Source organism: Rhinopithecus bieti, unplaced genomic scaffold (genome assembly GCF_001698545.2).
Source record: "Rhinopithecus bieti isolate Rb0 unplaced genomic scaffold, ASM169854v2 scaffold_2574, whole genome shotgun sequence".
NCBI classification, from domain to species: domain Eukaryota; kingdom Metazoa; phylum Chordata; class Mammalia; order Primates; family Cercopithecidae; genus Rhinopithecus; species Rhinopithecus bieti.
Window position 1 is genome coordinate 5,130,474 of NW_016804493.1, and position 13,876 is coordinate 5,144,349.

Consider the following 13,876-nt stretch of genomic DNA (forward strand, 5'->3'; position numbering starts at 1 on the left):
TTTTTGAATGTGTTTTTTTTTTTTTTTTTTTTTTGAGACGGAGTCTTGCTCTGCTGCCCAGGCTGGAGTGCTGTGTCCAGATCTCAGCTCACTGCAAGCTCCGCCTCCCGGGTTCATGCCATTCTCCTGCCTCAGCCTCCCGAGTAGCTGGGATTACAGGCGACCGCCACCTTGCCCGGCTAATTTTTTGGTACTTTTTAGGAGAGACGGGGTTTCACCGTGTTAGCCAGGATGGTCTCGATCTCCTGACCTCGTGATCCACCCGTCTTGGCCTCCCAAAGTGCTGGGATTACAGGCTTGAGCCACCGCGCCCGGCCGGGAATGTGCTTTTTAAACCATTAAATGCTACAAATAGAGTGGGTAGGCAATTATCAACCTTCCAGTAATTTTCCATTGCCACACGGGTGAGAGATAATGTATTTCCTTTAATGTCAATCTGAAAGCTAGTACAGGGATGAATAAAGCTACCTTTATACATTCGACCGTCACCATGGGGAGCAAAAAAGATAACTTGGGTATTAAGATAACTTGGATATTAAGCTGGTTTTGCACCTGGGATCACTTGCCAAGAAATCAGACACTCTTCTTATGAATTGAAATACTTTTCTAGATTAATATGTTTGCTTTAAAAAATAAACAGAAAAGTCCAAGAGTGCTACCAGGAATGGTGATGAAGATAAATGTGCTCTTAGGTGACTATTTATTCCTTAAATAACAGTCTAATTCAACTAAATGGACCCCTTAGCTACCTAGCAGATTGGGTTTTGCCAAGTAAAACATGTCAGTCCTGAAGTGAGCAAGTTTTCCTCTGAGCAGTTACAGTGCTGGGGAGGCGGGAAGGTGATGCGTCACATGGGTGGCGTGTTTCTGGTGCGTTTCCACGTGGCAAGAATTAGGTTTGCTGCTCCAGGGATTTTCCCTGTCAGCCCTGCATGCTCATTCTGGGAAAGCACTCAGTAACTCTTGAGCTACTCATGGAGAGTAGCTAGGATGTGAAACAGTGTGTTTCAGTGCATAGCAATCAGAACCATTTGCTTATTTTAGAATTTTCAAAGTTCTTCAAGCGCTTGCCTCAGCCTGAGTTTTTACTTGCTGTGGTGGCTTCCATAAGCAAAGAGAAAAGTAACGATGTTCAGCTTACGGTGTTTGGGGAAAATTTCTCCAGATGAGTTGGGGCCTTCCATTATCTAATTATTTTACTTAGGAAGAATTGCAGGTTTGGAAACTCAAGACTCAGCCGATCCTCCCTGAAATAATCTGATCATCTGCTTTTGCCTTCTCTGCCTTAGCCTTTCAGCAACGGATTGGTGACCGTGATGGTTCCCCAGCTGCGGAGGGAAAACAGCCTTCTCCTGTGGAATGTCTTTGACTTGAACACCCCAGTCCACACCTTCGTGGGGCATGATGATGTGGTGCTGGAATTCCAGTGGAGGAAGCAGAAGGAAGGTGAGTGGCAGAGGCCTGCTGCCGACTTTCCTTCTGAGCTCTGGTGACAGCAGTGCCAGTCAGTGCTGCCCTGGAGTCCAGTAAGGAAGACAGAGACAGAGCTAGGCTTTAGGAATCAGAGAGCCAGGACTGTTGCCATCTTTCATCATAGGTGGGTAAAGGGACTATATAAGGCTGCTGTTCCTCTTCCAAATTCTGTCCTCTTCTCTTAATTTTCAGCGTAGTCTCTCTTGCTTGGAAGAGATCTGCTCCAGTAAGAGATGGAAGATAGAGATTTGCTGTTGGATCGTTTCTGGGACCGAAAGACTCTGGGCTCAGAAGTCCAGGACATTTACCCCTTGCCGCTCTGTTGATGAGGGAGACCCAAGGTGGTGGTTAGTGCTGCCTACTACATACCCTCAGTTGTCTTCATAAGCACGTAGTGCTATTTTACCTTCCAGCCCTTTGAAGATAGATTTGGCTGATAGACTTGCTTTGATCATGACACATTATGTGGTCCCTCCTGGGTTGAAAGGTTAGGGGCTGATGTGCAATTAAACGCCCTCTTTACCTCTGCCACATCAGTTGGCAAAGCTCAAGATAGAGCTGCTTCCAGCACATCCTGGCACGAGGATGAGGCGGAGATGCAGAGCAAGCAGGAAATGTAAGCCACCGAGGTGTTGGGGTGGTTTGTTATTGCAGCTTCATCATCCAGCCCTCACTCATGCAGGGCCCTAGTGTAATGGGAGTCAAGAAGCCGCAGCCTCAGTTTCTCCATCAGCTCACCATGCAAGTTTAGATACAGCCTGTCTTTTCTTGCGATCGTTTTGCCATGATCTCTTAAGTGTTTGACAGAATACAAGTTTATTTGTTGGTGTTTTCGTGTTGCACATGGGAAGCCAGGCAAGTGGAGTGATGTGACTTGTCCAGGGTCCCAGGAAAGGTCTCTAGTGGACCTGGGATTAGAGCAGTCATCTTCTGTCCCAGCTTGTTTGTGACTCTCATAAACTTCTTCCAGGATATTTATTAAAGAGACTCTTGTGGCCAGGCGCAGTGGCTCACGCCTGTAATCCCAGCACTTTGGGAGGCCGAGACGGGCAGAGCATGAGGTCAGGAGATTGCGACCATCCTGGCTAACACGATGAAACCCCGTCTCTACTGAAAACACAAAAAATTACTGAAAACACCAAGAATTAGCCGGGCGTAATGGCGGGCGCCTGTAGTCCCAGCTACTCAGGAGGCTGAGGCAGGAGAATGGCGTGAACCCGGGAGGCAGAGCTTGCAGTGAGCCGAGATGCGCGGCTGCACTCCAGCCTGGGTGACAGAGCGAGAATCTGTCTCAAAAAAAAAAAAAAAAATACTCTTTTGATCATCCTGTTAACTTTCCTACGCATATTTCCAAAATCTCTCTTGCTTCTAGAAACATGAGGCTGCCTGATGTTTATCCCACCAATTGCATGCATGGGTTTTGGCTTTGAACTTAATCTCTTGCATTTGCCGTAGAAAACAGATGATGTGGCCAGGCGTGGTGGTTCACATCTATAATCCCAGCACTTTGGGAGGCCAAGGTGGGTGGATAACTTGAAGTCAGGAGTTCGAGACCAACCTGACCAGCATGGTGAAACCCCATCTCTACTAAAAATACAAAAAAAAATTAGCCAGGCCTAGTGGCACACGCCTATAGTCCCAGCTACCTGGGAGGCTGAGGCAGGAGAATGACTTGAACCCTCAGGCAGAGGTTGCATTGAGCTGAGATCACGCCATTGCACTCCAGCCTGGGAAACAGAGCAAGACTCCGTCTCAAAAAAACAACAACAAGAAAACAAAACAGATGATGTGATTTCCTCAGTCTAGCAGGAGGGGTTGACTGGTAGTTTTGGATGGCAATAAAGTTTTTAGGAACCCATTTTTAGTTACTCATGTTGTCTTTAAGCTGGTGGGGTGAGTTGTGTAAATTGGAATTGCCTGGCCAGTAGCAAAATTTTGAGTACAAGTTACTATTTAACTTTTTTTTTTGTTTTAACTGTGAAAGAGGGGAATAATAAACACTGGGGCCTACTTGAGGACGGAGGGTGGAGTGGGGAGAGGATCAGAAAAAAATAACTGTTGGGTACTAGGCTTAGTACCTGGGCGATGAAATAATCTGTACAGCAAACCCCCGTGACACAAGCTTGCCTGTGTAACAAACCTGCACATGAACCCCTGAATCTAAAATAAAAGTTTAAATTAAAAAAAAATTTTTTTTTACTGTGAAATATATCATGTATTTGAAAATTACATGGAACATGTATAGTGCAATAAGTAATTATAAAGTGAAAATCTATGTAATTACCATGCAGGTCAAGAAAGAAAACAATGCCAGGAGCCCCAAAGCTTCCTGATCATAATCCCCTCCTTCCCTGAGAACACTACTCCCCTAATGCTTATGATAACCATTGCTGGATTTTTCCTTTGTGGTTTCACTGCCTATTTATGAATCCCTAAAGGTAGTTTAGGTTTGCCTGTTTCTGAACCTTTTACAAATTTAATTATTATGCATGTGTTTTTATTCAGATGTTCCTTATGATGGGGTTATGTCCCAATAAACCCACTGTAAGTTGAAAATATCATAAGTAGAAAATTTATTTTAGGCCGGGCACTGTGGCTTACACCTGTAATCTCAGTACTTTGGGAGGCGGAGGTGGGTGGATCACTTGAGGCCAGGAGTTCAAGACCAGCTTGGCCAACATGGCAAAACCCCATCTCTAATAAAAATACAAAAATGAGCCAGGTGTGGTAGTGCGTGCCTGTAGTCCCAGCTACTCGGGAGGCTGAGGCAGGAGAATCTCCTGAACCTGGGAGGCGGAGGTTTCAGTGAGCTGAGATTGTGCCACTGCAATCCAGCCTGGAGACAGAGCGAGACTGTCTCAAAAGGAAAAAAAAAAAACACAAAAAACAAACAAACATATTTTACCCACGTAACCCACTGAACATCGTAGCTTAAGTAGCCTACCTTAAACATGCTCAGAACACTTCCATCGGCCTACGTTTGGGCTAAATCCTCTAATACAAAGCCTATTTTGTTTAAAAAAGTGTTGAATATCTCATATACTTTACTGAATACTGTGCATTATGTTAAAATTGTGACAGTTTCACGCCATCATAAAGTCAAAAAATTGTTAAGTTGAACCATTGTAAGTTGGGAACCATCTGTATTTTACTTCTTTCTCAACCGAAGGTTGTTCCAGTTTACTTTTACTGCCATGTCTTCGTCATCAATTTTTTTTTTTTTTTTTGAGGTAGGGTCCCACTGTGTCACCCAGGCTAGAGTGCAGTGTGGCACAAACATGGCTTACTGTAGCCTCGACCTCCTGGGCTCAAGCAGCACTTCCATTTCAGCCACCTGAGTAGCTGGCACTACAGGAGTGTGCCACCACGCCACCTAATTTTTTGTATTTTTGTAGAGATGGGTTTCACCATGTTGCCCAGGCTGGTAGTAGTCATCAAGTTTTATTGGACCACTTCATGCTTTGATTTTACTGTCGGGAAGGATTTCTCCAAGAGGTAGGAAGTGAGTCAGGATGTTGTGGCCAGGGGACAAGGATGCCTTCTGAGGGAAGCAGTAGTCCTTGGTTTCAGGTGTTGCTGACAGATCAAAATGTGGAGTAAGAGAAAAGCATTTAACTGACCAAATCGGAAGCCATATAATCATTAAGAAAGGAGTTCCAGGCCAGGTGCAGTGGCTTATGCCTATAATCCCAGGACTTTGGGAGGCCAAGGCAGGTTGATCACTTGAGGCCAGGAGTTTGAGACCAGCCTGGCCAACGTGGTGAAATCCCATCTCTACCAAAATATATTTAAAAAAAAAAAAAAAAAAGGCCGGGCGCGGTGGCTCAAGCCTGTAATCCCAGCACTTTGGGAGGCCGAGACGGGTGGATCACGAGGTCAGGAGATCGAGACTATCCTGGCTAACACGGTGAAACCCCGTCTCTACTAAAAAATACAAAAAACTAGCCGGGCGTGGTGGCGGGCGCCTATAGTCCCAGCTACTCGGGAGGCTGAGGCAGGAGAATGGCGTGAACCCAGGAGGCGGAGCTTGCAGTGAGCTGAAGTGAGCTGCAATCCGGCCACTGCACTCCAGCCCAGGAGGCAGAGCGAGACTCCATCTCAAAAAAAAAAAAAAAAAAAAAATTAGCCAGGTGTGGTAGCGCGTTCCTGTAATCTCAGCCACTTTGGGAGGCTGAGGCAGGAGAATTGCCTGAACCAGGAGGCAGAGGTTGTTGCAGTGAGCCGAGATTGCATCACTGCACTCCAGCCTGGGTGACAGAGTGAGACCCTATCTCAAAATACAAAAAATTAAAAAAACAAAAATAAAAAAAAACAAAAAAACGGCGTTCCAAAAGCAAATTGAGGAGAGAAGCCAGATCATAGGGTGGCACAAACAGGGGCAGCAGGAACTGGTTTAGGGAATGAAGTTACCCTCAAAGGCAAGGCATAGAATTAGCCAATTGGGAGAGGCTGCTGCCCTCTCTGTTGGAAGGCAGGGAGAAGATACAAGGGAGTCGGGGAAGCAAAGGGCCCCTTGGGATGAGCTGGGGAGGCACAGGTCGAGGGGTTGAGTTAATTTATAACCTTTAGAAAGGAATTAGGCACCTTTTCCTCAAAGTCAGGGGCATGAAGAGAAGCCAGATGTAGGGTCAGAAGGTGTTGATGTGGACATGAGGCAAGATGGTGGCAATTGTAACAAGCCGTGGTTCAGAATAGTTGCTCTCTGGCTGGCCATGCCTAGTGATATATGAAATATTGAGGAGTGAAGTTTTGGTTGAAGGTGGTGACGCGGAGAAGGAACCAACTCACCCTGTGACCTTGGACAGATCATATTCTCTCGCCTCAGTTTCCCCATCCATAAAGTTAAGAAATTGGATGAAATTATTTCTAAATTCTTTGCTGTCTGAAGGTGGCCCTGAAGGAGATTCTAGGTACTGCAAAATTATCCGCAAATGTCCTGATCTTCCATGAAGTTATTTCATAAAGCACCCTGAACCTTTTCAGGATAATTTCCCTTTGACCAGACTTAAGATGAAAATATGATTCAGTCAATTAAGAACATTAAGGATTGATTATTCATTTTACAAAGAGATGCATCACTTTACCAAAAAATTCTTTTGAATGGTAAGATGCTGTGATGCATTTGAAACAACCCATTTTGCAAAAATATGTTCATCTCCAGCTCCTTGAGAGCGTGTAAAAGGAGGAACATTTGCAGAGGTGAAAGGTTAGTGTCACATTAAATCCCAGCATCGCTCTTTACCTGCTAATTTGCCAGTTAGTATTTCACTTCATTTAAGTTTCTGCTCAAATGTCATTTCCTTGGGGAGTTCTATCTAAAAATAGTTCCACCGTCAGTCTCTGTCCTCTTATCCTGTGTTATTTTTTATACCACATGTTTTATCAGATATTTATTTGTCTATTTCTACCACTGGAATGCAAGATCTATAAAGACAGAAATTATTTTATTCATGCTGTAGTCCCTAGAATAGTGCCTGGCATTTCAGAGATGTTCAGCAGGTATTCGTTGAACGGATGGATGAATCTCACTCCATTTCAACCTATAGCAAAATGGATGTTGAATCCAGAAGAATTTACAGGATTCTTATTTGGTGATTTCTAGGGTCCAAGGACTATCAACTGGTGACGTGGTCCCGGGATCAGACCTTGAGAATGTGGCGGGTAGATTCCCAGATGCAGAGGGTATGTATTCAGTGCTATTGTGGAGAAATGTACCTGGATACACCAAAAATATAAGATTCAGGATTTGTGGAAATTAGAGGTTACAAGATAGACTTTCTTTTGTTTCATTTTTGAGACTGAGTCTCACTCAATCTCCCAGGCTGGAGTGCAGTGGCACGATCTTGGCTCACTACAACCCCTGCCTCCTGGGTTCAAGCAATTCTCGTGCCTCAGCCTCCCGAGAAGCTGGAATTACAGGCACCCACCACCACACTCGGTTAAGTTTTGTATTTTTAGTAGAGACAGGGTTTCACCAAGTTGGCCAGGCTAGTCTCGAACTCCTGACCTCAAGTGATCCACCTGCCTCAGCCTCCCAAAGTGCTGGGATCACCGGTGTGAGCCACCGTGCCCGGGAGGAGAGACATTTAATATGTACTTACTGGTTGGCTGAGTGGCTGGTGTGTACCACATCAAGGCTTTGAGGTCTTTAAGAACCAACTTCAGTATTCAGCACTTTAAGGCCAGAGAGCCTCTAAATGTCTTTCCCCCCCTTATTCTAGCATAAGATAGTATGGGTAGCTCCCTGATCATGTGCCCTGTGGGCTTCATTTCTTTCTCTTCTAAATGGACTAAGAAGCCTACCTTGTATTCTGCAAATGCTTAGAAGCTTCTACATCCATCAACAACACCGCTTCTATGAAGCTGTTTGTAACTTTTTCCCGATAAATGATACCTGTTTCTTACATGAACCACAGTGGTACCTGGTATGAGCTGCTTTGTTGGCCGTTGCTCTTCTCTGCCTTATCACAGGGCTCTGTCCTCTCCTCATTTGATGGCTAAATTTCTTGACAGTGGGAAGGTGTCTCACTTGTATTGGATCTCCCACAGCACTTGGCACACTGCTTTGCACATAATTAATAGAAAATACTGGATAAAAATTTCAACACTGCTTAGTATGGAGTCACTCTTGAGCAATTTGGTCAAATCTGATTTCCTTATTGCATTTTCAGTCTGTTTTCTCTGAAAGGTACAATTTGCACCAAAATGCCTTGAGGTTACGATTTTTTTTTTTTTTTTTTTTTTTTTTTTGAGACGGAGTCTCTCTCTGTTGCCCAGGCTGGAGTGCAGCCGCGTGATCTTTGTTCACTGCAACCTCTGCCTCCTGGGTTCAAGTGATTCTCCTGCCTCATCCTCCCAAGTAGCTGGGATTACAGGCATCCACCACCGTGTCTGGCTAATTTTGTCTTTTAGTAGAGACGGAGTTTCACCCTGCTGATCAGGCTGGTCTCAAACTCCTAACCTCAGGTGATCCGCCCGCCTTGGCCTCCCAAAGTACTGGGATTACAGGTATGAGCCACCACGCCTGGCCGGTTATGATATTTTTGCTCCTGGATTAGCTGAATAACTCCATCAAGGATTGGAGTTTAAATTAATTTTTTTTCTGAGGCTTGCATAAACTCCAAACATGCTGAAAAATTTCCAAGGCTGAATAATAGANGAGACGGAGTCTCTCTCTGTTGCCCAGGCTGGAGTGCAGCCGCGTGATCTTTGTTCACTGCAACCTCTGCCTCCTGGGTTCAAGTGATTCTCCTGCCTCATCCTCCCAAGTAGCTGGGATTACAGGCATCCACCACCGTGTCTGGCTAATTTTGTCTTTTAGTAGAGACGGAGTTTCACCCTGCTGATCAGGCTGGTCTCAAACTCCTAACCTCAGGTGATCCGCCCGCCTTGGCCTCCCAAAGTACTGGGATTACAGGTATGAGCCACCACGCCTGGCCGGTTATGATATTTTGCTCCTGGATTAGCTGAATAACTCCATCAAGGATTGGAGTTTAAATTAATTTTTTTTCTGAGGCTTGCATAAACTCCAAACATGCTGAAAAATTTCCAAGGCTGAATAATAGAGTCTATTATCCCGAGTCTTTAACCAGGGAGAGTTGGCGGTGGGTAAAATTTATTTTATGTCAACTCTTGGCTGACACATGTCCATCCTTTGCCATTCCCATTTTTAAGTCAGAACTCTTTAATCAGACATGATGATCATTTCCACTGACTTCTCTAGAACTACATCTTCTACCCTTTGTTGCAGCTCTGTGCAAATGACATATTAGATGGTGTCGATGAGTTCATTGAGAGTATTTCCCTTCTGCCGGAACCCGAGAAGACCCTGCACACTGAAGATACAGATCACCAGCACAATGCAAGCCACGGGGAGGAAGAAGGTAATTTGTCAAACTGATGTCTCAGGTGAGGTGCCACTCTACGCATTGTAGAGTTGTGGCAGATACCCCAGACCTATTCTCTGATTCATTTTCAAAAATGCTTTCCAACATTGAACTTCTCTCTCCCGCTAGCCCTAAAGGAAGATCCCCCTAGAAATCTCCTGGAAGAGAGGAAATCAGATCAATTGGGGCTGCCTCAGACCTTGCAGCAGGAATTCTCCCTGATCAATGTACAAATCCGGAATGTCAATGTGGAGGTACTTAGCTTAATCAGCTGTATCTCATGTTTGCTGATGGCAGTTTGTGGGAGAGGGAACCATTTCAGCCACGATTTTGGTTAGCAAATAACTTCACAGCCTTAACAGAACTCTCTCTGCTTGCTTTTTTATTTCCTGGGTTTTCTGGCCAGGCACGGTGGCTTACACCTGTAATCCCAGCACTTTGGGAGGCTGAGATGGGCAGATCACTTGAAACCAGGAAGCCAGGAGTTCGAGACCAGCCTGACCAACATGGTGAAACCCCGTCTCTACTGAAAATAAAAAAAAAAAAAAAAAAAAAAAAAGAGCCAGATGTGGTGGCAGGCACCTGTAGTTCCAACTACTCGAGAGGCACAGGAATCACTTGAACTTGAGAAGCAGAGATTGCAGTGAGCCAAGATCGCACCACTGCCCTCCAGCCTGGGTGACAGAGCAAGACTCTGTCTCTAAATAAATAAATAAATAAGTAAATGGATGCAGACTTTCTTTCTAACCCTATTCTTTTCTCCTAAGATGAGCCAAAGGAGAACCTGATGCTTATGTGCCTTAGCTCCTCCTTAGATGCTCCAGCATCTCATTTTACTATAGAGGGAGATACTTAGGCCCAGGAGGCTTAGTGATTTGGCAGGAGTTGCTGCTGAAGTTAGGGGCAGAGTTGCCTTGGGAAGCCAAACCTCCAGCCCCTCCAGGGCACTCTCTGTGCTGTGCTGTGCTGTGCTATGCCATCTTCCCTCACAGGCTGGCCATTTCCTGGTGATTTTGATTCATAGTAAGAAGGCAACCAAAACTTCTTTGTTCACTTAGCCTGTGGAACATTTACTCTTTTTGGGGGGGCAAGTATTGAAAGTCTTTGCTTTAGAAAATTGAGTGACTCTCCAGAAAGGAGTTTTAAAGCTTGATTAGTTTTTCCTTTACCCAAATATGTGCTGTTACATAACTATCTCATGTGGCCTTTAAAACAAGTCTGCTGGCCGGATGTGGTGGCTCACGCCTGTAAGCACTTTGGGAGGCTGAGGTAGGCGGATCACGAGGTCAAGAGATCAACACCATCTTGACCAACATGGTGAAACCCCGTCTCTACTAAAAATACAAAAATTAGCTGGGCATGGTGGTGTGTGCCTGTAATCCCAGCTATTCGCAAGTCTGAGGCAGGAGAATCGCTTGAACCCAGGAAGCAGAGCTTGCAGTGAGCCAAGATTGTGGCACTGCACTCCAGCCTGGCAACAGAGCGAGACTCTGTCTCAAAAAAAAAAAAAAAAAGTCTGCTCTAAGTGGTTTTAGCCTCACTTTACAGCTGAGGAAACAGAGACATCAAGAGAAGAAGTGTCCAAGGTCAGCAGGTATTTGGTGGAAGAAATAACATGTGAATCCAGGTCTCCAGATTTCCCACATGTGGTTCTCTTCACTTTACTCCAGCTACTGTCTCTAGTTGGCAGCACAAGAAATCGAAATATATAAAAGATTCTTTGCTTAATTAGTGATCTATATCAAGTCAGTTTCTACTCCCTTTGTCCCATTTGAGGACAGTGTGGATTCCTAGTGATCTAGTTGAAGATCTTGATTCCTTTCTTTGAGAGTACTTTAAAAAAATTATTGAGATATAATTCACATACTATAAAATTCATCTTTTTTGGGGGGGGGATGGAGTCTTGCTCTGTCCACCCAGGCTGGAGTGCAATGGCACTATCATGACTCACTGCAACCTCTGCCTCCCGGGTTCAAGCGATCCTCCTGCCTCAGCTCCCAAATAGCTGGGATTATGGGCGTACACCACCACACTCAGCTAATTGTTTTTTGTATTTTTAGTAGAGATGGGGTTTTTGCCGTGTGGGCCAGGTTGGTCTTGAACTCCTGACCTCAGATGATCTGCCCACCCTGGCCTCCCAAAGTGCTGGGATTACGGGTGTGAGCCACCATGCCCAGCCAAAATTCCCCTTTTTAAAGTGAATAATCTGGCGGTTGTGGGTATATTCACAGAGTTGTGCAGCCATTACCATTGTCTGATTCCAGAACATTTTCATCATTCCCAGAAGAAACTGCATACTCATAAGCAGTCCCTCCCTATTTCCCCTTCCCCCAGTCCCCGGCAATCCCAAATCTACTTTCTTCCCCTATGGATTTTCCCAGGAGCACTTTTTAAGTTGAGTCTGGTGTTTAACTTCTTTCTGCTTTATTTTCCCATCTCAAAGTAAATATAACAAGTTTCAGTCTATCCCACAACTTTGGGAGGAAGCTTCGTTAAAGTCAGAATACTTTGAACTTCACGGTGGCTCATGCCTGTAATCCCAGCACTTTAGGAGGCCAAGGTGGGCGGATCACTTGAGGTCAGGAGTTTGAGACCGGCCTGGCCAACATGGCGAAACTCCATCTCTACCAAAACAAAACAAAAAAACCAAAAAAACAAAAACAAAGATTCCCTGGGCATGGTGGCGCCTGCCTGTATTCCTAGTGTTTGAGAGGTGGAGGTGGGAGAATCACTTGAACCCAGAAGGTGGAGGTTGCAGTGAGCTGAGATCGTGCCACACTGCACTCCAGCCTGGGCAACAGAGTGAGACCCTGTCTCAAAGAAAAAAAAAAACTTTCAGCTTATTCCATTGGTATGAAAATTTAATAATCTGATATGAAAATTGAAGAATCTTTTTGAAAATGAATTGCCTTCCACACAGATTTGTCTTTGTAGAGCCCCTTCACCCAATTACTAGGAACATGGACCGCTCAGTTAAATGCACTTGCATTGAAAGACGCTTTGTGGTTTGTTTCCAAAGCCATTGTGGATTTGCCTCTTGCAGATGGATGCGGCAGACAGGAGCTGCACAGTGTCTGTGCACTGCAGCAACCATCGCGTCAAGATGCTGGTGAAGTTCCCTGCTCAGTATCCGAACAACGCCGCCCCTTCCTTCCAGTTTATTAACCCCACAACCATCACATCCACCATGAAAGCTAAGCTGCTAAAGGTAGGGGTCTGGGTTCCCAAATTCTCCTGCTGTTCTGCATCATTGTCTAGATTGAGTAGTAAAGAAGACTGAAAACTCTAGTAGATGAGATTCAGAAGTCATCTGTTTCATACACACACTAATGTTAGCAACGTAACCTCTGCACTTGCCATTTGCTTTGTGTAGAAAGCATAAGAGCGGTGGTTCTTAACCTTTTTTGGGTCATGGCCTTCCTCAGAAAAATCTACACAATGATTGCATATGGTTTGAGAAATACTGCCTATAAATATGTGAATTGCATATAATCTGTCCACAGATCTCATTAACGTTATGCATTCATCTCAGGTTATGAGATTTGCAATCCAATTTCATTTAGGAACCCAGGTTAGGAGCACTGCAGTCCAATGTCATTTATGTGGAAACAACAAACAAGATGTATTCTGAAGCTAAAAGATATTTCATAATTAGAAAAAAACATGTGTAAGGTCATAAAAACATTTTTATCCCATAGAAGGAGCTGGTGTTATCCTAGAGGTAGGCTGGCTAGCTGCACAGTGGGTGTCCAGATGGAGGTGCCACAGCCTGACATCAGTGTTTAATTCTGCAGATTCAGAGACTTGATGTGTCAGTTCATCCAGAGCAAATCAGGTGGAATCTCCATGACAAAGCCCTGTGAGCCTCTTCATACCGCTTGTTCAGTTGGAGCAGTGTCACAAGTTATAGTGACTGAAGTTTTTTGACAAACTCAGGCCAACCTGAATGTTGCTCATTTTTTGCCCAGTTTGGGTCGTGGACACTTGATTGTTACACTTTGTTGGGGTATCACATGGAACCAGGACGTTTTCAAGTGGCTTAAGGATCTCTGAAATGCCAGTAACTCAGATCTTGTGGTATTTGACGTGTTAAACTTGGAATCTGAATATATCGTTGCCTAGTTTGGACATACAAAAAAGATAGATTTTTCTATTAGTATAAAATGATACAATTAGATTGCACATTTTTTTGTGAAAAATCAGACCTTTTCCCAGTGCGGTGGCTCACTCCTGTAATCTCAGCACTTTGGGAGGCCGAGGCTCATGGATCACCTGAGGTCAGGAGTTCAAGACCAGCCTGGGCAACATGGTGAAACCCCATCTCTACTAAAAATACAAAAACTAGCCAGGCGTGGTGGCGCATGCCTGTATTCCCAGCTACTCGGTAGGCTGAGGCAGGAGGATCACTTGAACACGGTAGGCAGAGGTTGCAATGAACCGAGATTGCACCACTACACTCCAGCCTGGGCAACAAAGAACAGACTCCATCTCAAAAAAAAAAAAAAAAAAAAAAAAAA

At 44.7% G+C, this 13,876-nt stretch overlaps 1 protein-coding gene across 1 annotated transcript in view; it reads left to right on the forward strand.

Annotated features, from left to right (window-relative positions):
* The window catches only part of WDR59 (WD repeat domain 59), a 131,588-nt gene that overhangs the window by 77,453 nt on the left and 40,259 nt on the right, over positions 1 to 13,876 (forward strand). The window contains exons 10-14 of the mRNA XM_017868616.1: positions 1,290 to 1,446; positions 7,076 to 7,155; positions 9,224 to 9,356; positions 9,489 to 9,613; positions 12,403 to 12,567. Of these exons, the coding sequence (XP_017724105.1) occupies positions 1,290 to 1,446; positions 7,076 to 7,155; positions 9,224 to 9,356; positions 9,489 to 9,613; positions 12,403 to 12,567 (660 nt within the window). The remainder of the gene's footprint in view (positions 1 to 1,289; positions 1,447 to 7,075; positions 7,156 to 9,223; positions 9,357 to 9,488; positions 9,614 to 12,402; positions 12,568 to 13,876) is intronic.